This window comes from Mesoplodon densirostris, chromosome 13, assembly GCF_025265405.1.
Source record: "Mesoplodon densirostris isolate mMesDen1 chromosome 13, mMesDen1 primary haplotype, whole genome shotgun sequence".
Lineage (NCBI taxonomy): Eukaryota > Metazoa > Chordata > Mammalia > Artiodactyla > Ziphiidae > Mesoplodon > Mesoplodon densirostris.
The window spans coordinates 17,363,953-17,391,820 of NC_082673.1; the positions used below are offsets into that span (position 1 = coordinate 17,363,953).

Genomic DNA, 27,868 nt, shown 5'->3' on the forward strand with positions numbered 1-27,868 from the left:
TTTGTCTCTGGTCCATTGATTTTCCAATCATAAAATAAGGAGACTAATACTTCTCTGTGTGTGTATGGTGGGGAGGGGCATAGGGGGGCGGGGATCATAGCATTCGTAATAAATCTATGCCTTCCATAATCTATACCTCTGCCTTCTACTCCAAACAAAAGAAAATATGTGCTGTAGGGAAAAAAAAAAAAAAGTAGTAAGTTTACTTTAATTAAAATTGAAGTTGGGCTCCAAAATTATTTTAGTCAACTTCCGGCTTTAAGCCTTGGAAATAATTTTGGATATTAATGATGGTAGAATGTCCATAATTAAAGCAATTGTTTCATTCTTTGGTGCCAAAATTTCACTTCATGGAAATTATAACATTTAAAGGAACTTGTGCTGACCTAGAACAAATATTTGCTTGATGCTTTTCAATTAACCAAAGAAAATTTCTTCTGTTTCAAAAAAAGTATTTTTAGGGAATTCCCTGGCAGTCCAGTGGTTAGGACTCTGTGCTTCCACTGCAGGGGACACGGGTTCTATCCGTGGTCGGGGAACCAAGATCCCGCATGCTGAGCAGCACGGCCAAAAAAAAAAAAAAAAAAAAAAAAGAAAAAGGAAGTATTTCTAACAGAACTGTTGGTTTCGCATAACAAAATGCTTACTAAATCTCAGACAACTTGTCCTGTGGAAAATTATTTGTGACAATTTGCTTGAACTTATTATTTCAGAATTTATCGAATAATACATGGGAAATGTATGTGTAAGTGTACATATATCTGTAGACATTTTTTAAAGAAAGAAGTTTTTAAGAGATTACAGAATAGAAAGAAAGAATGCAAGATTCAAATCGTGGATACCCTTAAATGACAACTTACCAATACATGGACCATTAAAATGTAGTAAGTTTAGTGCAAACAGATGAACACTGTGTCCAATGGGCCACCTATTGAATGAGGAGACTCCAGGCAACAGATTGAGGACAGAAAACCACAGGAGACTTTAGGGTGGGTCCTCAACTTAGTAAAAATGAAAATAAAGGCACTGTGTTTCTTGAGAACCGACCCCCCAATTTCCTTTCTCTACTTCAGAGTGTGGCAATGACATATATTCAGGAACTTTGGCCAGAGAGTTTTTAAAGAATTATGAAGCGCTGAACATGACTTGCTAGTATTTAGCGTGTTTACAAACGCATTTTGAAATACTTATATCATGATCTATATAAAAATAAAACTGTGAACAGCTGGACAGGAACACTGTTCTACTCGCCGAACTTTTTTCCAAGTTCCTTGACATCGAGGATTGCCAATTGCTTGCCAATGGAGGGTCTGATTTCTGAAATGATATTTTGAAAATGTGAGTTATGCTAAAGCATACCAAAGAAAATTTTAATTTACAGAATTATAAATTGAGGTTTGTTGTTTTTTGGGGTTTTTTAGAAAATGATCACACCTTGAGTTTTGAAGTGTATTACAAATTGAAATTTAAAGAAAAATGATCACAAAACTGAGTTTCCCTTCTTCAGGCTCTGTCACAACAAGTTACCAATTAATCCCTATCTGAGAACACCCCCTGCTGAGATTGTAGTTTGAGGTTACTGCATTCGCGTCTCTCGCTTGCTCTGAGTATATGAAGCGCTACGTAAGGGGAAATGGCTTTCTGCTTTGTGTACATTTAAGTTAGAGGGGTCTGGCCTTTCTGCCTGTGGACGCCGTCGAGTAAGCATCGTTGACATCTGCCCCTCCCATTGCTGTCATGTCTGTATCAGAGTCACCCAAAGAGCCCGAACAGCTGCGGAAGCTCTTCATTGGAGGTTTGAGCTTTGAAATAACCTATGAGTGTCTGAGGAGCCATTGTGAGCAATGGGAGGGGCTCACAGGTTGTGTGGTAGTGAGGGATCCAAACACCAGGTGCTCCAGAGGCTTTGGGGTTGTCACGTATGCCACTGTGAAGGAGGTGGGTGCAGCCGTGAAGGCAAGGCCACACGAGGTGGATGGCAGAGTGGTGGAACCAAAGAGGGCCGTCTCAAGAGAAGATTCTTGGGCTTCCCTGGTGGCGCAGTAGTTGAGAGTCCGCCTGCCGATGCAGGGGACACGGGTTCGTGCCCCGGTCCGGGAAGATCCCACATGCCGCAGAGCGGCTGGGCCCGTGAGCCATGGCCGCTGGGCCTGCGCGTCCGGAGCCTGTGCTCCGCAACGGGAGAGGCCACAACAGTGAGAGGACCACATACCGCAAAAAAAAAAAAAAAATTAGAAAAAAGAGAAGATTCTCAAAGACCTGGTGCCCACTTCACTGTGAAAAAGAGTTTTGTTGGTGGCATTAAGGAAGACACTGAAGAACATCACCTAAGAGATTGTTTTGAACAGTATGGGAAAATTGAAGTGATTGAAATCACAACTGACAGAGGCAGTGGCAAAAAGAGAGGCTTTGCTTTCATAACCTTTGACGACCATGACTCCGTAGACAAGACTGTCTTTCAGAAATACCACCCTGTGAATGGCCACACTGTGAAGTAAGGAAAGCCCTATCTAAGCGAGAGATGGCTGGCGCCTCATCCAGCCAAAGAGGTCGAAGTGGTTCTGGAAACTTTGGTGGTGGTCTTGGAGGGGGTTTTGGTGGGAATGACAGCTTTGGTCATGGAGGAAACATCAGTGGCCCAGGTGCCTTTGGTGGCGGCCGCGGTGGCGGGGGATATGGTGGCCGTGGAAATGGCTATAATGGGTTTGGTAACGATGGAAGCCATTTTGGAGGTGGTGGAAGCTACAATGATTTTGGCAGTTACAACAATCAGTCTTCAAATTTTGGACCCATGAAAGGAGGAAACTTTGGAGGCACAAGTTCTCCCCTATGGTGGTGGAGGTCTATACTTTGCCGAACCGTGAAACCAAGGTGGCTATGGCGGTTCCAGCAGCAGCAGCAGGAGCTATGGCAGTGGCAGGAGGTTTTGATGACTACCAGGAAACAGAGCTTTGCAGGAGAGGAGAACCAGAGAAGTGACAGGGAAGCTCCAGGCTCCAACAGATTTGTGAACTCAGCCAAGCACAGTGGTGGCAGGGCCTAGCTGCTACAGAGAAGACATGTTTTAGACAGTACTCATGTGTATGGGCAAAACTCGAGGACTGTATTTGTGACTAATTGTATAACAGGTTATTTTAGTTTCTGTTCTGTGGAAAGTGTAAAGCATACCAACAAAGAGTTTTAATGTAGTTTTTTTTTTCTTTTTTGCACTCATGCTGTTGATTGCTAAATGTAATAGTCTAATCACGACGCTTGAATAAATGTGTCTTTTTTTTAAAATGTGCTGTGTAAAGTTAATCTACTCTGAAGCCATTTTGGTACACTACCCCAACAGTGCGAAGTTAGAATGCCTTCAGGGTGATGCCAGGTTCCGTTCAAAATTTATTTGCAACCTCCTTTGGTGGAGAAGCTATTGTCTTCCGAGACCTTGGTGTAGTTGAACGTACAGTTACTGTGTTGTGACCTGGAGTTCACCGTCAAAAGGATCACCCAAGCAAAGTCATGGAGTTTTTTGGTTATTAATATGATTGTTGGCACATCCTGTGCAATATATCTAAATTGAATTATGGTACCAGATAAAGTTATAGATGGGAATGTAGCTAGTGTATCATGCATTATCATGTGTCATCAATAAACGATTTAATACCCTCTTAAAAAAAAATAAATTAGAGGGGTCTGAACCAAACTCTCCCTTGAAATCCTTTCCAGCTCTTTGATTCCATAATGAAAAATGGGAGCAGTGAAAAGAAAAAAGCCATATTATTGAAATTATTATTTTTAAAGTCACTGGAATTTCAGCCTGGGTTGAAGGTGCTTTACAGATACAAATTAAATTATAATATTCATTTAAAGTTAAAATATGGATGAGGTAGTCAGGAAAATATTAAGTCTAAATATTAAGTTTCTATTTCATGTGAATTCCTTACCCACTTTACTGTTCATATGTGTACTCAGTACAGAGGCTGTTGGGCACAGGAGACAAATAAACATAAATTCAAGTTATTAAATATTAAAATATACTATGGGAATAATGATTAACTGGGAAGGTCCATATTTTTCTTTCAAATCTGTATTTTTCACAGTTCTGTCTGACATATTTAAAACCATAACCCATGCCCATCACAAATTCTACCCTTCTTTTGGTTATGAATAGTGTTATCGGATTTAACTAGTAGATAAGTACAGGACTGGCATGGATTTTTAGGGTGGTAAAATGTTTTCAAGGGTCAATTCTTTTGGACAATCTATAGATTTCTGTAGATTTCTGTGATATGATGATTTACAAGAAATATATATTTGGTCATTCAAATGACCAAAATATATTTTTCATGTACATTTGGTCTTTGTCCACCGTTCCTGGCTGACAGCTCCTAAAGCCGTTGGAATTTCCTAAATGTTGAGAGTGATGCAAATGTCTTGTTTATGAGGTGATTTTTGGAAGCACCTGAAGTTGAGAGTTGGTTGCCAGGAGAACTAACCAGGTGGTTAGAGGGTTGGAACTTTCAGTCCCACCTCCCATCCCCAATCTCTAGGGAGGAGAGAGGGGCTGGAGGTTGAATCAATCAATAGCCAATAATTTAATCAATTGGCCCTGCCACCATTGTGCTTGGCTGAGTTCACAAATCTGTTGGAGCCTGGAGCTTCTCTGTCACTTCTCTGGCTCTCCTCTCCTGCAAACCTCTACATAATGAGGCCCCCGTAAAAGCCAAAAGGACAGGGTTCAGAGGGCTTCTAGGCTGGTGAGCACGTGGAGATGTGGGGAGAATGACACCCCTTCCCACACCCTGTGCATCTCTCCCATCTGGCTGTTCCTGAGTTATATCCTTTTACAGTAAACTGGTCATCTAGTAAGTAAATGTATCTCTGAGTTCTGTGAGCCGCTCTAACAAATTAATCAGACCTGAAGAGGAGGTCATGGGAATCTCCGATTTATAGCCAGTTGGTCAGAAGCACAGGTAACAGCCTGAGCTTGAGAATGGGATTTGAAGGGGGGTGCGGAGGGGAACGGTCTTGTAGGACTGAGCCCTTCACCTTGTGGAATCTGTTGCCATCTCCAGGTAGATAGTGTCAGAACTGAGCTAAACTGTTGGATGCCCAGCTGGTGTCCCACGAATTGCTTCGTGTTGTGCAAGGAGAACCCCCTGCCCCCCACACTGGGAACTGGGGGCTCCGAACATCAAAAGCGTTTCTGACCCTGCAGAGCTGGGCACATGGCCACTATCTCAGTCATGATTTTATGACTACCCCACTGAGCAGTGATTCTGAAATTTTGCTGTGGGTATGAATCACCTGGGCAGGGTTCAGCAGACTGTGACCCATGGGCCAAATCCAGCCCACCCCCTTGTGTAGTCTATGAGTTAAGAATGATGTTTACTTATGATCCAGCCATTCCACCCCTGGGTATATATCCAAACAAAACGAAAACACTAATTTGAAAAGATACACGCACCCCAATGTTCATAGCAGCATTATGTACAATAGCCAAGACAGGGAAGCAACCTAAGTGTTTATCAATGGTTGAAATGGATATGTGGTATATATACTACCACTCAGACATAGAAAGAATGAAATTCTGCCATTTACAATAACGTGGGTGGACCTGGAGGGTATTATGCTTAGTGAGGTAAATCAGACAGAGAAAGACAAATACTGTATGTTATCACTTATATGTGGAACCTAAGAAGACAAATACTGTATGTTATCACTTACATGTGGAACCTAAGAAAATACAACAAACTAGTGAATATAACAAAAAAGAAACAGACTCACAGATATAGAGAACAAACTAGTGGTTACCAGGTGGGGAGAGGGATGGGGGGAGGGGCAACTAGGGGGAGGGGATTAAGAGGTACAAACTACTGTGTGCAAAATAAATAAATAAGCCACAGGGATATATTGTTCAGCACAGGGAATATAGTCAATATTTTATAATAACTATAAATGGAGTATAATCTGTAAAAATTTTGAATCACTATGTTGTATACCTGAAACTAATATAATATTGTAAATCAACTATACCTCAATGAAAAAAATAGTAATAGCGAAGAATGATTTTTATGTTTTTAAAGAGTGAAAGAAAATCAAAAGGATATTTCATGATACATGAAAATTATATAAAATTGAAATTTTAGTGTCCATTAATACAGTATTATTAGAGCAAAGACAAGCTCATCGGTTTACATAGTGTCTATGGCTGCTACTGTGCAGGTCTTCGGTAGTCACTTGTGAGCTTGGCCTGAACCCCAATACCCAAATTCACTCACGCATCTCTGATACAGAGCCTCTAAGTCCCAGAGTATGAACTGGGTCCTGGACTCTGGAATTGCCAGATGGAATGTTCTCCTTACTGTTTTGATTCCCCAAATCATGCCTTGATCTGCTACATCCTGGTCTGCTGTTCAGAACATGGAGAGGACAGACCTCCCCAAATGAGCACCAAGAAAAATCCTCCAACCAGTTTCCCTCCCTTACCCGTCAGAGTCCAGGCCGTCTCCAGAACATCGAAGGCTCGCAGAGTTCATAGCTGGAGGCTGACAATCCACACACACCGTGTAGCCCTCTCGGAGATACTGCATCCATCGGGTCAGGGGCCGGTTTTCCATGGCGCAGTGGTGAGTCAATGACTCTGTCTTGAACTCCATACAGTATCTAGAGCAAAATAAAAAGGAGCAATTTCACTTGCTGTTAATTAGAAATGGCCTAACGCTGGAGAAAGGCTTAGGAAGGCTGGAACCCCCCGAGGACATGAGACAGCCCGGAGAAGGTAGGGCGTTGCATGGTCACAGGTCACAGAATGCCTTGTCAAGTTTCTCATTCGCTGAACTATGATGTCTGACTGACAACTGAATGTTTTTGCTGTTTTTCAGTCCATGGTTGAATTATCTGGTCAACACGAATTTGCAGAAACTTGTTTCGTATTCTGTCTAGTCTGACCACGAAATTGTGTCTAAAAGCACATTTCAGCAGGAAAATTGCCCTTGATAACTTTGCTGAGATTTTAATGAATTACAGAAAGTGAACAAGACCTTGCTTGAGCCTGAGAACATGTGAGCCCCAGGAGGGCTAGTCCTGGATTTCCAGGCCAGCACTTGTGTTTTTCTGCCCCACAAACATTCCTGGGGCCTTCCCTGTTCTCTCCACCTGGCTCACCTGCATGATCTGGGCTAATGAGATGAGTTTTGACTTGAAGTCAAGCATCAAAGTTACACTGGGCATCACAGATAAAAGGACATGGGAAGCTGAGACATGTTTTTTTGTAACAGACTAGTGTCACCTTATACTGAGCTGCGGGAAACACTCTATTATGTGACTAGACTCTGAAGGCTCTGGGGGCGCATCCAGACATGGATGAATATTTTAGAGTCTTGTACTTAAAAGCAACACAGTTTTGCAATTCTTCAGGGAAACAAAGCAATGTGACATTTTAGGTCCTAACTATGCTAAAATGGGCTAGTTTTTTTTTTTTAATCCATACAATTATGAGCTGTAAAAAGTTAGATGGAAAGTGTCTGGAGAATCTGCTTCAAAGAAGATCTTTAATGACGGTAAGTATTATTTATTAGATACCTTAAGGTATTAAGGTAGGAAATTCTATTGATGTAGCTTCAGTCAATTTCAGACAGCTTAACCCTGACATCTTTTCAATGATATTTTCTCATTAAATTCTCATAGCAACCCACGGGGTAGGGATTAATATTCTCATTTTACAAGAAGGAAAAACTAAGGAGCAGTGAGAGGTAGTGTGGGGGTTAGAACATGCAGTGTGTCTGGCATCTCTATTCTGACCTCAGAAGGGTGGATTTCTAATGAGGTCAGAGGTTCCTCCCAGCCTGAGCCATTAGGTCTTTATGATAAAGTCCTCAGAGCTCAGGTGGAGGCCACGTTCAAATTCACCAGATGGAGGCGGTGCTGGAGTCCACAGTCCCCTAAGGACTATAAGATAAGCATCCTTAGTGGGACTGACAAAATAGTATCATCTCATTTTTATGCAGCATGTTTCTTCTTAGGGATCAGACCCCAGAAACAAATCTTTTTTAAACATAAAACAGGGCAGGGACAAGTACTTCCCAGTTCTGTGATAAAGAGTCACATTTGTCAATGAACAAATAACAGAAGAAAACCCATGTAGCAAGTTACCTTTGTGGGCTGACTTGACCGACCAACCGGAAAAACATAAGTAAAAAAAAAACCAGCAAGTTACCCAGCATCCTCTGTGTCTGTGGACCACTGTGGGGAGGCCGCTTGTCTTGTTCGCTCCTTGTTGAATGCAGAGGTGGTTATAAAGGCAGGGACTGGAAAAGGAGAATGACCTTGAACACGTGAAGCCTGAAGTACCCAGAGCGACATCTCCCAAATTTGGTTTCAAACCCGTCTAAAGCCTTCCATCCCTAAATCTATGGGACACCATCAAGGAGTGCAAGGAGGTGAAATCAGAGTCCCCAGAAATGAATTCCATAAAGCTTTGTGCAGTGTAGTTGGGTAGGGCAGGGAACAGCAGGCTTTTGATAAGCATGCTTGTCTGCAGTGATAACACCACGTGGAAAGGCAGGAGAGGGGCCAGGAAGCACAGCCCAGAGGGAATCATAAAAAGATGGGCAGTGTTGGGGGAACCAAGGAAAAAAGTAAGGTACTAGAGAAAGGGAGAGGATTTTTTTTAATGGAAAGAAGAGACACAGAGAAGAAAAGGGAAAGAGAAAGAATAAAGGAAAAGGAGAGAGAAAAGGGGGTAAAAGGAGAAAAAAAAAAAAGACAACCAGAGAGGAAATGAGAAAGGGAAAAAACAAAAGGAGGAAAGGGTCAGTGTTCCCAGGTGTTCTGATAACCACAGCCTGGAAGTTTCACCATCAACCATAGAACCCAGGGTGTGACCACCAGGTGCCGGCCAGCATAGCACTCTCTCCACACCAAACTCAGAGAAGAAAGGTCCTAAAGCATCTCTCCTTTCCCCTCTCCCCACTCCCACCTCTGACACTCTGGGTGGGAGAAAAGAAAACAGCCAGAAATCCTTCCCTCCCACCTCTGCTCTCTTATTTTGTTTGTCTACCTCCTATTTCATCTCTAAGTCTGGGGGGACATCTGTTGGTCTGTGTAGCACCTGGAGATAACCTCTTGATTCCACCCTGCTGTCAATTCAAGAAAGGCAGGGTTTTGCCTTGTTCGTCACGGGAGCCCTCACACATTTACATGCTCAATAAATATGTGTGCGAGGAATGAATGGGTCGATGAAGGAATGAATGAATGAATGAATGAATGAAATTGCCACCAAGGTTCACGGGTCCTACTTCCCTGAGGTCTTCTGTTGCTGTACTGAGCCTTGCAGCTGAGATGGCTCAACCATCCTTAGCTCTCCTTTCAGAAACTGGACCATCCCAGGAAGGGGAGATACCAGCTCAGGTTGACTTCTGCGATGCCCATCATAAACAAGGGCACAATGGCGTTGCGGGTACCAGCAGCAAACGAGAGGCTTCAAGCCTGCATGTTCATCTTGCTAAGCTCCTTCCTGCCACAAGATGGCAGCCTTAATTCTTCTTTAGATTTTCTGAATGAGGAGTCATTTTTCTATGGCATGGGAATATAAGACAAGCGTAGCCACTTGATCCTAAGCGTCGCAGGCACCGCTTTTGTCCCGTGTGTCTGAGCACCTAATCTCTAGAGTCGGAACGCTACCCACATCTAGTGTAAACTATAGACTCCCAACCGAGTGGCTCTTCCTCGCTGTGCTAACATGTTTGTTTTCCAAAGAGAACATGTCATTCTTTCTAAATGTGACTGTAGCTTTTGAACTTCCAAAATCCGCGGACGGAATCAAAAAGGACAAGTGAATGCATGTACGTTAGGATTCTTCTCTGTTTCTCTTAGACCTAATTATCAGAAACACAAACAGAGAAACGCTTTTCATTTTCTCATGTATTGATTTCATTTCTGTTCTTCTGACGCATTTATAGGCTTATTCACTAAGTGAAGAATGCGTTTACTGCGACATCCACGTAGCATTATGTCAGTCAAACTATAACATTTTCAGGATGTGTTTCTTTAGCGCGGAACATTTATCTGAGCTCCTAATTTGTACTGCAGGTATTATTACAAAAGTTCAAAGGCAATGCACTTAATGTGTAGCTTGGGGGCTGGGTGGGAAACTTGGTTAGGAAGTAGAGGGCAAGTGTATGACTATAGTTTCTGATACAAAATCTGAAGAAGTTCTAAGATAATAAAAATAAAAGCTAACAGTGATGCACTTCTAAGTTTCCAGGCATAATGCTAAGTGTTTTTCATGTGTTAACTCATTTAATTCTCATAACCCCGATCTGAGATAGACCCTATTATTTCCCCATTTCACAGATGAGGAAACTGTGGTCCAGAGAGGTTAAGAAACGTATTCAAGGCTCATGTCTAAATGCGGCAGGCTGCCTCTATTGCAATGCAGATGACAAAGTTTCACTCTTTTAAGTTTCAATATTGCAGCATATTACCGATGAATTGCTTAAATTCGGCTGTGTTTTCCCTTTCTGTGCCTGATCACTGACCTTAATGCGAAGTGAGATTTGAGAGAGGAGAGAGGGAGATGGTAGCCCCGACCCTCGGATTTCCCTCAGGCATGGGGGAGGGGCGGGAAGTGCGGTCCAGGTGGGGGAGGGCTTATGGTGGGCGCAGATGAACGCCTGGAGCAGCACGGCACCTTGTACGTGTGTAGCCTGCTGTGTGTAGCCTGCTCGTTTACAAAGTGCTTTCACGTCGTATGTTATGGATCTTCACCAAAGCTTTGTCAAGAGGTGTTCTGAGCAGGTTTTCTCAACAGAAGACTGAGGCTACTCAAGGTTAAGTGAAGTGAAAATAAATAGTAAATGACCAAGCAGGAGCCCCAGTATAGACACTAGCTTCTTTAAGACTTACTATCCATGCCCAGTGTCAAGCCTCTGTGCTTATGACCCATCATAGAAGCAAGCCAGTCACCCTGGACCTTGTCTCCTCCGTTTCCTGCCTCCTCCAGCCCGGGCTTGGTTTGGTGGCACATTCTATTGAGAGGGGCGTCCTTCCCTCTGGCAAGAGTCTAAAGTAAACAATCCAGATCTCCTGGCGAGCTCTGAACCAGCACCGCTTTTCAACATCCCCCAGAAATTCAATTTTTCATTACTTAAGAGCAGTAAGTAATTTAGAACTGATCTTTGCCTCCAGCCCCGCTTTTGCCTCTGTGTGGAAGCACGTAACCGGTGCCCCAGGACAAAGGCTCTCAATAAACGCCAGCTACCCCTCCTTTCCCCTTCCTGGCAACAATATTCAATGTAATAGATTCTTTGTTAACAGACTATCTGCCAGCTTTTCTGGCATCCCATCAACCTACCACTGTTCGCTTTTACAACAACTTCCACTTCTAAAAGCGTGGCACTGCACATACTTACTTTGAACATGAAAGTAAATTAAATTTGCTTTGAGAATTTCATAAAGCCCTCTGACACAATGGGGTGCCACAAAAGCAGGCTTAGAACCACCAGTCTGTAGATATGGTGTAGAAGACGACAGAATGAAAATTTGACAAATAACACCAGCCTGGAAGTATACGGTTCATGACATGCACAGCAATCTCGCAAGAGGAAAACGCATACAAACAATTGTCAGTATGGGCAACAAATATATAATACGGGTTTTTGCATTTGTTTTTATGATAGAAATAGACTCATGATGCATGTTAAATGAAACAGAAGGAATGCAATGGCTACTTGATCATTAATAAGAGTGTCTCAGTGATCATGTTTCATTCACTGGCCTTGCATGGCCTTTATAGTTCTACTTAGTTACCAGATTCTGTAACTGTGATTTTAAAATATAATAATACTACTAATATATGAACATTAATGAATTTACAATATCAATATTAATTTGTAATATAATAATAATAATAACTAATGATAACACTTAACAGCAAAACTATCAAAGGGGGGGAAAACCCACAGGATTTAGAGCCATGAGATTCAGGTTTAAATTCTGGTCCCTTTACAAATGCTGTCATCTCGCTGAGCTCCAATGTCTTCATGTGTAAACCAAGAATGATGACACTGCCCTACCTCCATGACAGGCAGAATAGTGGCCCCTCCCCAAGACATCCATGTCCTAATCCCCAGAAGCTGTGTATATGTTATGTTACAAGGCAAAGAGGAATTCAAGTTGTTACTCAGTTGACCTTAAAATAGGGAGATCATCCTGGATTATCCAGATGGGCTGAATGTAAGCACAAGGGTCCTTCAAAGAGTTAGAGGAAGATGTTACCATGGAAGAAAGGCACAGAAAGATGCAATGTTTCTGGCTGTGAAGATGGAGGAAGGAGGCCATGGGAAAAGGAAGCTTCTGGATGATGGAAAATGTAAAGAAACTGATTCTCTCCCAGAGCCATCAGAAAGGAATTCAGCCCCACCTACACCTTGATGTGAGCCCAGTGAGACCTGTCTGCCTTCTGACTATAAAACTCTAAGATAATACATTTGTGTTGTTTAAGTCACTAAGTTTGTGATAATTTGTTACCTCCAGCTTTCTGAGGTATTGACAAAAGGTAATACAACCACACCCTGCGTGTGTTGCTCTAGAACATGTTTTCCTGTGAGTGAATCTCTTCATTTTAGTGTCCTTTGCCATTTTGGTAGGCTGGGAATTTCACAGTTTATCAAGTCCTGGTTTCATGAGGATTAAAAATATTATTTCAGTTCTTCCTGAAATAATAAAGATCAGAGTGAAAATAAATGAAATAGAGACTAAAAACTGTAGAATATATCAATGAAACTAAGAGTAGGTTCTTTGAAAAGATAAACAAAATTGACAAATCTTTAGCTAGACTCACCAAGGGAAAAAAAAGGACTCAAATAAATAAAATCAGAAATGAAAAAGGAGAAGTTACAACTAATGCCACAGAAATACAAAGGATCATAAGAGACTATTATGAATAATTATACACCAACAAATTGGACAACCTGAAGAGATGGATAAATGCCTAGAAACATACAAGACTGAATCACGAAGAAATAGAGAATCTGAATAGACTGATTACTAGTAGGGAAATTGAAACAGTAATAAAAGAATCTCCCAACAGACAAAAGCCCAGGACCAGACAGCTTCACTGGAGAATTCTACAAAACATTCAAAAACATTTAATAACCTTCTCAAACTTTTCCAAAAAATTGAAGAGGAGGAAAACCTTCCAAACAAATTTTATGAAGCCTGCATTACCCTGATATCAAAACCAGACAAGGACACAATAAAAAAAGAAAATTACAGTCCAATACCCTTGATGAACATAGATGTAAAAATCCTCAACAAAATATTAACAAACTGAATCCAACTATACGTTAAAAGGATCATACACCACAATCAAGTGGGATTTATTCCAGGGATGCAAGGATGGTTACATTGATTTGCAAATCGATCAATGTGATATATTTACAAAACGAAGGATAAAAATCATATGATCATCTCAAAAGTTGCAGAAAAAGCACGTGACAAAATTCAACATCCATTTATGTTGTTGATGTCAACAAACTGGGAATAGCAGGAACGTATCTCAACATAATACAGGCCTTATATGACAGACCCACAGCTAACATACTCAATGGTGAAAAGCTGAAAACTTTTCTTCTAAGAGAGGAGTAAGACAAGGATGGGCACTCTTGCCTCTTTTATTCAACATAGTATTGGAAGTCCTAGCCACAGCAATTAGGTAAGAGAAAAGAAATAAAAGGCATCCAAATTGAAAAGGAAGAAATAAACTGCTACTATTTGCAAATGACATGATACTATATAGAGAGAACCCTAAAGCCTCCACCAAAAAACTGTTAGAACTAATAAAAGAATTCAGTTTCACATAGGAACAAACTATGAGAAAGAGAAATTAACAGAATAATCCCATTTACACTTGAATGGAAAAGAATAAAATACCTAGGAATAAATTTAACCAGGAGGTGAAAGACCACTACTTTGAAAACTATAAGACACTGATGAAAGAAACTGAAGAAAATACAAATAAATAGAAGATATGCATTTTCATGCTTCCTGTTCCCTTTCCTGTGACCTGTATCATCCTGCTCTGAAGAGATCCAAGGCTGGGAAGGGAAAGGGGTCTGGGCATCCTGGAGCCACAGTGAAGATTCAGATGTGCTGCAGGAATACGGTCTAGCAGCCAATCCCTATAACTGAACGGTGCAGTTGCTTTTTCTGATAGATCTGCTATAGGTTGTGACAGCCATCCAAAAAATCAATAATGTCCCACAGCGACTTCCTCCCCCAGCCTTTCTGTAGTGTTTCTGCAGAGTGCCTGAGCTGAATGAGAGCTCGTTCTGTGACCGTTGTTGTGAGCCCTAAATTATTTCCCTGCGAGCTTAACTCCACTGCCGTATCCATGAAGGGCCTCTGCCCTGGCCCTGACACTACCCACTCCACTCCCCAAGAGATCTTTTCAAATCACAGATCTGATCACATTGGCACCTGCAGAAACCACCCCAGTGGTTTTCCACGGCTCTTAAGAGAAAGATCAGAATCCTAAACAGGGACCCCAAGGCCCTGCATCCAGGGGGGTGTCAGCCCAGAAGCCTCCCTCTCTGCTCCCCACACACTGGCCTTCCTTCGGCTTCTCATAGGGGCCTTGTGCCTCCCCCGTGTTATATAAATCAGCCAAAGATGGGCCCTAGGTGTTTTATTTTCTCACAGCAGGCTGAGACCTGTTAGCCTCAAAACCTACTGGCACCAAACTCAAAGTTTTATACATCCAATTTTTTAAAATTAATTTATTTAATTTGTTTATTTTTGGCTGCACTGTGTCTTTGTGGCTGTGTGTGGGCTTTTTTCCTAGTTGCGGCGAGCGGGGACTACTCTTGGTTGCAGTGCGTGGGCTTCTCATTGCGGTGGCTTCTCTTGTTGTGGAGCACGGGCTTTAGGCGTGCGGGCTTCAGTAGTTGTGGCACGCGGGCTCAATAGTTGTGGCTCGCGGGCTCTAGAGCACAGGCTCAGTAGTTGTGGCGCATGGGCTTAGTTGCTCCGCGGCATGTGAGATCTTCCCAGACCAGGGCTCGAACCCGTGTCTCCTGCATTGGCAGGCGGATTCTTAACCACTGCGCCACCAGGGAAGCCCCAATTTGTTTTTAAAATAGCCACACAAGCAGATTTTGAGTCATTTAGGTCCTGCCTGTTTTGCATACCCTGTGAAATTACACCCAACACCTGCCGGCCATTGATAAGGTAAAGCCTTATGGTTATAAGACCCCAAGCTGTCATGGCACCTGCCCTCTGAAGGCCTCTCACCCAGAGACTCCAAACCATGCTGCTTGGCTAACATCACCTAGACACACAAGCTCCTGGCAGATTCCTCTCTTCCCCTTCTGTATGGGGGTCGCCATATCATAGCCTCTGGACATCCCCTCTCACGCAACCCTGTAAGGCTGTTGTGTGTTCCTGAGTCTCGTGGTCATGCGTTTTTCCTAGATCCGTCCCCAAAGCCCTCAAACGCCCTACACCTGACTGTCTGGTCCACCACACTGGTCTCTCTGCCTAGATAGCTCTGCATTTCTCAGCCTCATCTCCACATCCTCAGGGAAGTCGCTTCCCTCCTGGCCTCTGGGGATCCCCTCCTCCACCAAGGCCAGGGGGAATCTGCTTACGACACACACTCACAGCTCCCTGCAGCTCCCTGCACCTCTCCCTTGTTCAGTACCTGTGGCACCACACTGAAGCTGTAATTTTCTGTGATTAGTTTCCTAGGATTATCTGCTTATCATCTCCCCCTCCCACTAGACTGTGATCTACCTGACAGCAGACTCCATGTCAACTTTCCCCCCGCCCCGTTGTAACTGGCATGCAGCCCAGTGCCTGGCATCAAGTACACTCTCAATAAATATTTGTGTGTGGAAGGAAAAAAGGGCAAAAATGGCTTAGTGAGGGTCACGCTGACATGGAATTTTCCAGGTCCCTATGAAAAACATGTGATCTTTGCTCCCCTGAGAAATCAGTGTTTCGCTCTATCAGACTCAATCCCGATTAACACCCCTGTTTTGGCCTTTTTGTTTATTTCTGTGTGAGTTTCCTGTGGCTGCTGACCCACGATCAAGCCGACTCCTGGTCTCCTTGGCCACAACCAGAACGACCTCCCCAAATCATAGATCTGATCACATCAGCTCCAATCCAGTCGGCTTGAGAGGAGAGGCAGGTGTTTTAATCATTTTATCATCCTTTCGGAATTTCTATGTTTTCTGCTCTTTTCACATGTACGCAAGCATTCGTGATTCAACAGGAATGACCTTGAAAGGTGAAGCAGGGTCAACCTTACTAGGAATCACATCCTAGCCTGAGTGAAATATTCTCATCCTACCTAAAGTCCTTTGTGGTCAGCTTGACTGAGTTTGCTCAGAAACCACGGTGCGCGTCCGTTACACCGGGCACACGCACAGCGGCAAAGGGGCCACCGCCGGGTTGTAACTGGGAGGCGGTGGGAGGAGGCCTTTACATAGTTGACGGACGTATAATGCCTTGATCAAGTATTTCCTGAGCTTCCTATCTCCTCTGGGCAGACTGGCCCATCCCATTCCCTGCAGCTCATGGAAATTTCCCGGCCTGGCACATGGCCTTCTATGGGACGAAGGGATGGAAAGTCACCAGAGACCCCAGGGGCAGCGATCAGGGAAAGCGCAGTACCGAAGGCGTGCCCGCAGTCCTGGCCCTGGTGCGTCGCATACTCCAAGCAGCCGGCTCTCTCCTCCAGGGCCGGGCAGGGCTCGCCGCCGTTCCGGGGCTCCTGCCGTACCGCGCGCCTCCGCACGCGGGCCGTGGGCCTGCACTGGTCCGCACAGCCGCTCCAGGGGCTCCACTCCCCCACGATGCACGGGCGAGCTGAAAAACAGCACGACGGGACGCACACCTGAGCAAACCCAGCGCCTGCCAGGCCGTTCCCGCCAACGCACACAGTCAAGTTCAGCCTGCGTACACGGCGCCTGGACCCGGCCCTGGATCAGGGGGAAACACCCCAAGTTGACATTGATGCCACCTGCCCTGATGGTGAACTGATAAATGGGTATCTGTTAGAGGCAGGCGGATGTTCCAGGATCATGAAGATGGGTCTGAGCCAGGACACACCTGAGCAAAAGAGACTGATGCCTTCAGGGTACTTCCTCTTACTCCCTGGGCTTAGATCAGGTCTTCGCTCTTGTTTTCCTTTGATTGTAACTTTATCCTCCTCTGGCCAGAACATTTTTATGGTAACAGTAACACACATTCATTGTAGAAAACAAAAAGGAAAAAAAATTATAAAAAAGAAAAGGTATTTCTCCCACCAATCATCCCATCACTTACCCAGGTCAGTTCTTATCAGGAAATGTGCCTCCATAAAACATGACTTAGGCCGCACCAAGGACCCCTAACCAGTAGGTTTCTCCTGGGTGCTCTAGTCTCATCCTCCATGGCTCAGAGACTCATACACTGGAAGAGGCGAAGTTTAGAGACCAGCAGCCAGGGCCCACAGAGGGTAAGAATAGCCAGGGTCAGGCATGAAGAGGCACAGTCAGGGTGAGAATTTGGTTCTCAAATGCTCTGTCCAAGGCTGTAAAATCAATGTGGTTGCACATCTAGCTTTTTCATGTAAAATCCCAATGAGTCTTTTAAAAGGACTGTAATGAGTTTTTAAATTGAATTACTTGAGGACTTGAAATTGAATATAAGGAAAGGACAAGGAGACAGAAGATGTAACCTGAACCGGATGCCAAACCTTTCTTTCCCACAAAATATGACCCCCTTTTCCCAATCACCCTCATACTTTCAAGTTTCCAGAGTCTTCACCACGAAAACACCTGAACTCCTTTGAAATCTGATTGGACTTCCAACAGTTTGTACCTGAAAAAACTCATTTTGCCTCTCAGCAAACTCTAGTTGAGGGTTCATGGCATTTGGAAGCTGTATCATTTGGTAGCACATAACTACACCTGACATGAAAAGGGTCCCATACAACATAAAGCTCGGTCAGTAATCCAAAAATTTCAAACTGCTTTAAAACATGCTTTTACTAATCATCTAAACACTCATAGGCATCACATGTCACCTACCTAACGAAGCAAGAACGAGCCACATGAGAGTTGGTTCCCAGTATCTGCCGTGCACACATCCTTTGGAAAATCAATAACAGGTCACTTCCTGCTCTTCATCTCTTGTTGACCTTCCCATTTTATTTTCACAGTCCCCTGATTTAATGGGCCCATAGAACCAGAAGGCATTTAAAGAGGCTGCCAGATTAGGAGCTGGTTGAGAAAGACACCTTCTGTCCTTAATTCCTTTAATAACTCTTTCTCCCCCGAATCTCTTCATCCCTGAGTCTAGCTAGTCCTGCCCTAATAGGTTGGACTTGAACTACACTTAATAATACACTTCATTCAAAGATTAAACATTTAGACATCACTATAAAATACAACTTTGTGGGACTTCCCTGGTGGTCCAATGGTTAGGATCCACGCTTCCACTGCAGGGAGCACGGGTTTGATACCTGGTTGGGGAACTAAGATTCCACAGGCCGTGTGGCACAGCCAAAAAAAAAAAAAAAAAGTTATAGCCTAAGTAGGGAGCACTTTATTTTTTTATTTAAATATTTATTTATTTATTTTTGGCGGCATCAGGTCTTAGTTGCAGCGCGTGGGCTTAGTGGCATCCCCTGCATTGTAGGGCTGATTCTTAACCCCTGGACTACCAGGGAAGTCCTGGGGGCACTTTTTAAAAAAATACAACTTTGCTATGGCTTTAACTCAGAACTTAGTAATATGGCCTTGGATTACAACCTATCCATATGGTAAAAGTTGACATGGGGGGATGAATTTAGTCTCTCAGTATTTCTTCAATATTTGTGTCTCATGTCTCATAAATGTTTATTTTATTTGGTTTGACCAATAGGCAAAGTCCTCAAATCACAGAATCATTGAATCAACTGCTGTTCCTATGGGTTAAGGTTTGTCCTTGGCAAAATACTATGCCCTGTCTTTCCAATTCATGACTTTAACAGCCTCATAAAGAGAATCAGAAAGTTCTGGGGCCCTGAACAATAACATCTCGGGGACTTTATTGTCAGAGAAAGTGAAAAAAGTTCACATAGAGTTTCACCAGTGGAAAGGGGTTCCACAAAATATTTTGAGCTGGAAGATGAGTCTGAAGTATTTGTTCCTATTCTGCACAAAAAATTCTATTATTAATTAACTTGTGAACCTTTTTTTTGTTTGTTTGCGGTACGCGGGCCTCTCACTGTTGTGGCCTCTCCCGTTGCGGAGCACAGGCTCCGGACGCGCAGGCTCAGCGGCCATGGCTCACGGGCCCAGCCGCTCCGCGGCATGTGGGATCCTCCCGGACCGGGGCACAAACCCGTGTCCATTGCCTCGGCAGGCGGACTCTCAACCACTGCACCACCAGGGAAGCCCAACTTGTGAACTTTTGATTATTTGGATTGCAATTTGTCACAGGTGATCTTTGGTCATGGAGCTTGGGAGAAGTACAGAAACTTCTGACAGATTTATTACCACAAGTCATATATCTCAGCCGTATGACACAGATTTCCTTTTGAACTCTTCCATTAGTGCTCTTGTTCCCTTCCCACTAGAGCTTACCTAACTCACATCTATACTTAGCATATCAAAATATTCTTTCTTCAAATCTGACTTTCTCATCCTTCTTGTTTCCCTGGCTGTCACTGGGGGCTGGCAGACTGCTACCTAGTGAGCAGAATGATCTCCTGACTCCGTTTGCCCCAGCTTCCCTGTGTCTTAATACTTGGGATTTGATGACACCCTCCCACCCCTTTTAGGGAAGAAGCCCAGATTTAATGGGTGCCTGGAAGAGCGGCAAGCTCTTTTTTTCTCCTTTGTTTCAACTCAACATAACATTCAGGTTGAGTTTCCCCAGAAGCAGACCCTGAGACGTGGATCTGAATGCAAGCAATTTATTTGGGGAGGTGATCCCAGGAAATATAATAAGGGAATGGGGAACAGAGACAGAGAAGAAGACATAGAAGAGAACAGAGGTAGGAAGTAGACTCCTAAGCTTCTACTTTGGGTCCAGTGGGCACCTCTGGCTCTGGGCTCACTGGGCAGTGAGACAGTGGATAGATCCGGAGCACAAGGAATCATCAAGCCCTTCATGATGTACCAGCTAGTACCCCTTCCTCTGGAGCTTTCTGCTTATCAGACGTCCCCACTATGGCCACGAGGAGAACAGCCAAGAGCAGAAAAGTAAGTTATACAGTTCAATAGCGAATCTGCACACAAGAGTAGGGTACATTTTTCCATGTCCTAACAAGGATATCCAGTCGTATCCAAATACAATTACCTTAAAAGGTGTACCACTAATCTTTTTTTTTTCTTTTTTAATGACTTTTTAACCTCCTTCCATGGCTTTGCCATTGAATTTGGAATAAAATCCAACCTCCCTGCATGGCCCACATAGTCCTGGGTAACCTGCCTGTGCCTGCCCGTTGCTCCCACCCGGAGGCACCCCCAGTGCCCCCTCTGCCCCAGGCTCCACCCACTCTGGCCTCTTCACCCCTCTGCCACACCCACCCAGGCTCTTTCACACTCTGGGACCTTTGTCTGTGTTTTCCCTCTGCTGGAATGTTCCTCCCACACTGGGCATGGCTGGGTTCGGCTCATCCTTGAGGTCCAGCTGAATTATTTTATTTTCAGGGAGTCCTTTCCTGGCCAGCTCATCTCATTAGACACACACAAACACACACACACCCCACAAAATTATTTCCTCTCAGAGCTCTGTGCTCCTTGCCTTCTAACATCTCCATAATTCAAATTACATATTTATTTATTTTGTTTATTGCTGAGTTTTTTATTTCGTGCCTAGCACTTGGCACATGGCAGGTGCTCAGTAAACATTGTCTAATCAGTAAGTGAATGAATGAATGAAATGGCATTGGGTGAGTTCCTCCTCCTTTCTAAATTAAATTCTACATCCAAACAGACTGGAAGTAAGAAGCCAAAGCACTGACAGAGGCTCTAGGGTGGGAAGGAAAGCCAGTAGGACAGGGGCAAAGTCAGACACTCCCAGAGCCAAACACAGAAGACATTCCTAAACTGGGCGACAGCTGTCTGGGCTCTCCTGGCGATGGTGGCCCCAAAGGGTGGCCACTGGAAGGAACATTGCTTTCCATGCCTTAAGGTCAGGTAGAGCCCAGCTTCTCCTGGCGGCCACACTCTGTCAAGGACTTCTTTTTTTACAGGCTCCGGATGCACAGGCTCAGTGGCCATAGCTCACGGGCCCAGCCGCTCCACAGCATGTAGGATCTTCCCGGACCGGGGCACGAACCCGTGTCCCCTGCATCGGCAGGCGGACTCTCAACCACTGCACCACCAGGGAAGCCCATGTCAAGACCTTCTTAATCCATTTATATCTCCTGCCAGTACCACCTCTTGAAAGTGACAAGCTCTTTTAATATTAACATCTGTGGTGTGAAGTGGTATTTCCTTTTATTTGAGTCCAATTTCCCTCACCTGAGAATTTCAGAATACGGTGGAAAAAAATCTGTGTTTATCTTATCGGTTCCACTGGTGGACTTACTGTTTCGGTAGACCCCCTTTTATCTTATCTGTTCCACTGGTGGACTTACTGTTTCAGTAGACCCCCTTTTATCTTATCTGTTCCACTGGTGGACTTACTGTTTCAGTAGACCCCCTTTTATCTTATCGGTTCCACTGGTGGACTTACTGTTTCAGTAGACCCCCTTCCCTGAAGCCTTTGGACACATCTCTCTATAGACGTTTCCCCTCTCAGAATTACCACTGGGCTTTCCCCATACCCATTCACAGCCCGGTGAGAGGTGGCAACCAGGACTAGACACACTATTCTCAGTATGTAGGTACCAAAGGGTAATTAAAAAAAAACTTTTGTTTTCTAATGCCTTTCTTGGTGATGCCAAATACACACACACACACACACACACACACACACAAACAAACACGGCAGCAAACTGAGCTGAAAGCCAGGCTCCTTCATTTCCTAAGTATAGTCTGGATTATTTCTTCTTAATGTAAGGCCTTGCTTATCTTCATGTAGCCTCACCTTGGTTAATCACAGACACTCAAGCCTTCCTCTTTGTAATCTGGCCCTGCCTGCCTGGCTCTTTGCCACCTAAAAGTTGAAGGCCACCCACGATCAAGCGCTTTCTCCCTCGCATTGTTAAATTCTAATCAGGTCTAGTCCTTATCATTCCTAAGGAAATACTCTTTTCACACTTTACCCGCAGCAGTAGCATTGATGCGTAACTTCTGTTTCTCAACAATCTACGGAGGAAAAATAAAACCGTCCCTTTATACACACACACACACACACACACACACACATCTCAGGGTGACACAATTTTAACTGTATGTCATCTGCCTTTTTCCCTCTCCTTATGTATGTGTACCCTTTCCCAGGAACCCTGTCACAACTTCTCTGAAAGACGAAGGAGAGCATCAATATTGCCCAAGTGCCTATGGACCCCTCAAAAAGCACCAATAAAATGATCAAGTATTTGTTTCCTCTTGCAGAAACTTCTGTTATCTGGCCCCTGGTAGGTTTTTTTTTTTTTTTTTCTTTTGAGACATTAACTGGACAAGTTTATGAAATGGTAACAAGACAGTGACATGAACTGTCACCTTAGAAAAACAGAATTTTAGACCCATGCAAGCCTGGGAAAAAAGGGGAATCAAAATCAAAAAGATAATGATGCTTTTTCTGGGTAGGAAGTTTCCAGGTAAATTCTTTTCTTCTTTTGTGCATTTCTACACTTTCTGCAACAAACATATATTTTGTGATCAGGAAGGAAATTTTTTTTTTTTTGGCTGCACTGGGTGGCTTGCAGGATCTTAGTTCTCCAACCAGGGATTGAACCCACGCCCTCCGCAGTGAAAGTGCAGAGTCCTAACCACTGGACCGCCGGGGAATTCCCAGAAAATGTTTTTTTTTTTTTTTTTTTTTGCTGTACGCGGGCCTCTCACTGTTGTGGCCTCCCCCATTGCGGAGCACAGGCTCCGGATGCGCAGGCCCAGCGGCCATGGCTCACGGGCCCAGCCTCTCCGCGGCATGTGGGATCTTCCCAGACCGGGGCACGAACCCGTATCCCCTGCATCGGCAGGCGGACTCTCAACCACTGCGCCACCAGGGAAGCCCCAGAAAATGTTATTTTTAAAAAGGACATGTGGATATGCCTCAGATAGCACTGCCCTCTGAAGTCACAGGTAACATCCTCCAGGTGGAAACCAGTGGTCATATTTTTTTGGACGAATGTTTGTAAACAACACTGCGATAGCTCTTAGGGGACTGCAAAGAGGAGCGGGACACATGTTTTCACCCTTGAGGGGCATACAGTTGATGGAGAAAGAAGACTCACTCACTTTACCAGGATTTATATGGAGCCTACCCGCAAAGTCCACAGCTTCTCATAAAGGCTAGTTTCTCCGAGGCAGTGAAAACGTAATGTTTAAACATGTGGGCTCTGGACCCAGAGCTCCTGGGTTCAAGTCTCACTTCATCACTTATTAGCTGTGTGACTTTGGACACACTGTTTGACCTTTCTGTGCTCTGGTTGCCTCGTCCATAAAGGGAGACCAAAATGAAGAATACTTGGGTGGGTTGTGAGACCTAAGGAAACTGAGAGCTGCGAGGTACCTGGAGAGTGCGGCCAGTTGGTTTCTTGGATTCCCCATAAATCTAGGAGAAGACACTGGGCTATAGAGGCGACTCAATTTTTGTCCTGCTCCACTTGAGTTAATGATTACTCTGTCCTTAAGTTGCTCATCCAAGACCCAATGCAACCTACTGCTTCTACGGTCTTAGAATGCAGACTTCACGAACCCAGCTGATGAGTTAGAGACTGTGCGTTATGAGCCTGATAAGCAAGCCTTCCAGGAAGTTCTTTCAGGGCAGGGTAACTCAGACCTGTCCCCTCCTCAGCCTCTCCCCATCCCTGATCAGGCTCAGCCAGTGGAGAATTCTCTATCCTTTATCCTCTGGGGGGGTGGGGGGTGGTTATGAAGATACGTTATTGGTGTTGAAACCCATACCATCAACATAATTAGATTTTTCTGAGATGATTAATTTCAGAACTGACTTTTTTGGGCAGTTTAGTAATTCTTCAGATTCAACTTATTTTTATTTTTTACTGAGTAAAAAAATAACTTTCAGACTTGCCTGGCGGCGCAGTGGTTAAGAATCCACCTGCCAGTGCAGGGGACACAGGTTCGAGCCCTGGTCCGGGAAGATCCCACATGCCGCGGAGCAACTAAGCCTGTGCGCCACAACTACTGAGCCTGTGCTCTAGAGCCTGCGAGCCACAACTACTGAGCCCGTGTGCCACAACTACTGAAGCCCGCGTGCCTAGAGCCCGTGCTCCGCAACAAGAGAAGCTGCCGGCAATGAGAAGCCCGCGCACCACAACGAAGTCCCAGCGCAGCCAAAAATAAATAAAATTTAAAAACAACAACAACTTTCTATTTAGGAAAAAAAAAGTTCCAGTACGGTCATCTCTTAGCCACACCAAAAAATAATGTGTTTCTCAAGATGAAAAAATCAGAAGGGCTAGAAGTGAGTTCCACTGACACAGTTACGTTTTTCATGCACGTTTAATGTCATTTCAGTCAAAACTGCTTCGGGCAGCATCAATAGTTAACCTAACATTAGGTAAGAAGGAAGTGGATTCTAAGAGGCCGATGGCTCTATGTACATAGAGTAACTGGAGGGTCTGCGCCGCTGCACCTTATGTGGTATGATCAATTACAGCTGTGAGTTGCCACAAACAGACGGGGCGGATGGCAACTTGAAAGCAGGCAGCATGGGTTCAGATCTCACTCTGCTGCCCACCGGTGGTAACGCTGTGACAGGAGAGCCCTCTGAAAGCCCCAGTTCCTGCAGCTAGAAAACGTTCATAATGCAGGCCCACCTCCCCTTTCCCCAGATCCCCAAGTCAGCACAGTTGTGATGCTGGTCCAGGGCTGAGGAGACCGAGCATCTCGGCTCTGTCCTGCCCTGCACTCTCGCCCTCAGCTCTGAGGCCAGAGCAGGCTTGGGCTCGCCAAGTGGGCCACCTTCCAATTGTCTCTATTTTCTTACTGCCTTCCCGCAAAACACCAGGCACAGAGAATCTACCAATGAGGAGCCTTTTCCATCCCCAGTCTGCTTTCTGCCTAGGCCTGCAAAAGCCTCTGTTAGCTCCCTGGGGAAGGGCATTTAAGGCTCCTGAAAATGCTCCTTTAAAAATTCTAGCAGCCACCATTTCCTTCTCTGGCTTGGGCTTCTTTGTCCACAGCTCACAGCCTCTTCCTAGCCACAAAGGTCCTGGGATTTCTTTCTGAGTTCCCCCGGGATGGTAAGGTCTTCCCTCTTCTGCCATGACTTCCCCAATAAATCCTCAGTCCGAAATGATAGGCTCTTTGTTTTAATATCTCTGGACTGAAAATAAGGGTTTTATTTTTGACCAAATAGAGACTTGGAGGATTCTGCAGCTCCTCATAGCGCGTTAGGGCACACGAAAAAGCCGGTTTTCCTCCTGACACTCGCCTGTCTAGCAGCGTTCACTGTCTGTCTTGTTCCCCAGGTGAGCCTCAGGGCCTAGCCTAGCGACAAAACGCTGACGCCCACAGGGAACACTGAATGGCCATGAGATGCTTTCCTCTTAGAACTCCCCTTCCCCTTCTAGAGGCTTCTCCCTCATTCTCTGAGACCAGGCTTGCCCGTTACTTCCTCTGGGAAGTCTTCCTTGAATTCCTCTGGTCTTCTGAGTTTTTCCTCTCTGGCTTCCCGGATCCATTATTTTGGCACTGAGCATATTGCAAATGGTTTTGTGTGTGTTTCCCTGCTCGGCTCTGAACTTCCAGGGGGCAGAGATTGTGTCTTCATTGTTTTTGTATTGCTGTGCTTACCACAGACCGGGGCCCATTATCTGAACTGCAGGAATTCTGTATTTACCTTTAAAATGTAGGCAGATCCCTTGAGAGAAAAGGTTAGTGAGAGAGGCCGCCATGGTGGAAAGGTTTGGGTGATCCAGGTAACTGAGGCGAACAGGAGTTTAGGGAGGATTCTGTGGGGAGGGAAGAGCGGACGCCTGGCCCAAGGGTACTACATCCCCTGAGTAACTGACTCTTCACCTTACTTTAGTAGTAAAGTAGCCTGGCCCAAGGGTACTACATCCCCTGAGTAACTGACTCTTCACCTTACTTTAGTAGTAAAGTAGCCTGGCCTTGGAGCAGAATAGGGAAAGAAGCTTATCAAAATGATCAATATTCTCAGGTAAATCATTAGCTTTCAATCAAGATTTTTAAAAATCTTAATGTTGGGACTTCCCTGGTGGCGCAGTGGTTGAGAGTCCGCCTGCCGATGCAGGGGACACGGGTTCGTGCCCCGGTCCGGGAAGATCCCACATGCCGCGGAGCGGCTGGGCCCGTGAGCCATGGCCGCTGAGCCTGCGCATCCGGAGCCTGTGCTCCGCAACGGGAGAGGCCACAACAGTGAGAGGCCCGTGTAGCGCAAAAAAAAAAAAAAAAAAAAATCTTAATGCTTTTCAACTGTGTTCTTTCAGCAGCAGGCCTGGGTGACCGTCCTGCGGTGGGCTGGTGGCCTCTCGCGGCAGAAAAGAGGCAATAGGGGTGCTAGTCTCCACCAGGCATCCGGTTTCCCGGGGAATGACACAGCCCTGCAGGTCACCAGGAAGATGCTGAAGATCCCGCAACGCTGGGCTCCTTGAGGTCAAACCCTACTGTATGTGTGGCTTTTGGGGTGATGGGATATCAGGGCGCAGGGCTACTTTTCTTTCCAGAGCTGGCTTTTCTCAGGTACGCCTTGTTTTTCAGGACTGTACTCACCACGTCTTCCTTTACCTTTTAATTTAATGAAATCAGCATTTGTTGAGCCTATACTAGGGGCTGTGATATTGTGGGAGATTTAAAGATGAAAAAGATGGACCCTAAAGGAAATCCGGCAAGATTAAAACATACTAGGAACTTTGAGATAAAAATCTTTATCTTGCTATATGGATAAAACTGAATTCAACGAATATATGGAACACCTCCTAGGAGGAAGGGGCTGCGCTACACGCTGGAGTGCAGGTGAGGACAACCGTGGTCCTCCAGGAACTTGTTCTCCAGAAGGAAGTACCCTCCCAGGACAAGACCTCGGCGCCAAGTGGGATAATTACACGTTCCCCACCCCCCATCACCCCTCTCCAGGGTTAACGGATTGCACGCATCGGAACGGGCACAGAGGCGTGCCTCTGGGACCTGTCAGCGCCATCTCTCCAGGTGGGAGGTGGCCCTACCAAGCCGCAGCTCCCAAGCAGAGGGATTCATTCGGCCGAGGTGGCCAGCGCCCTTCCAGACACCAGGGCTCCAGCCCCTTCCACCCAGGCTCCGGTGGGAATGGGGGCATTTGGAGCCGTAGGTCTAGACGGAGAGGACTGGGAGATCCCGAGATGGAGGGGGCTGGGGACCCTAGGATGGAGAGTCTGGGATGCACCTAGAGAGGTGGGTGCTGGAGGACCCTGGATGGAGGCGTCCGGGGTGGGCCGGGATAGACGGCACCGGGACACCTGGCTGCCGGGCTGCGGTCCCTGGCTTGGGGCGCTGTGCCCCTCCGCTGCGGGCGAACGGCCGGTTGCCCCCCCTCGGGCCCTCCACCCACCTGGGCACGCCCTGGCGTAGTCGAAGCAGCAGTCCCCGGCGAGGCGGCAGGCTTGGTCGCAGAAGCACGTCCCGTAGACCCTGTCCTGCCTCCAGCCGTGGGCGAAGCAGGCGGGGTCCCGGCCGGGGCAGCAGCGCCCCGCGTCGGCGCAACCGGCCAGGGCCCCGGGCCACAGCCGCGCCAGCGCGCACAGCGCCATCCACAGGGTCCTCATGGCACG

The 27,868-nt window shown here is 45.4% G+C and overlaps 1 protein-coding gene and 1 pseudogene across 1 annotated transcript; one reads left to right on the plus strand and one right to left on the minus strand.

Annotated features, from left to right (window-relative positions):
• Positions 1-1,199: 1,199 nt before the first annotated feature.
• On the minus strand, positions 1,200-27,868 carry SBSPON (somatomedin B and thrombospondin type 1 domain containing). Its single transcript, XM_060116450.1, has 5 exons — positions 27,649-27,868; positions 16,663-16,857; positions 8,201-8,291; positions 6,472-6,648; positions 1,200-1,317 (listed from the first exon to the last, which is right to left on the minus strand). Exons 1-5 carry the CDS (start codon positions 27,860-27,862, stop codon positions 1,200-1,202), a joined length of 795 nt encoding a protein of 264 aa, XP_059972433.1. The 5' UTR covers positions 27,863-27,868.
• On the plus strand, positions 1,738-2,930 carry LOC132500503 (heterogeneous nuclear ribonucleoprotein A1-like; annotated as a pseudogene).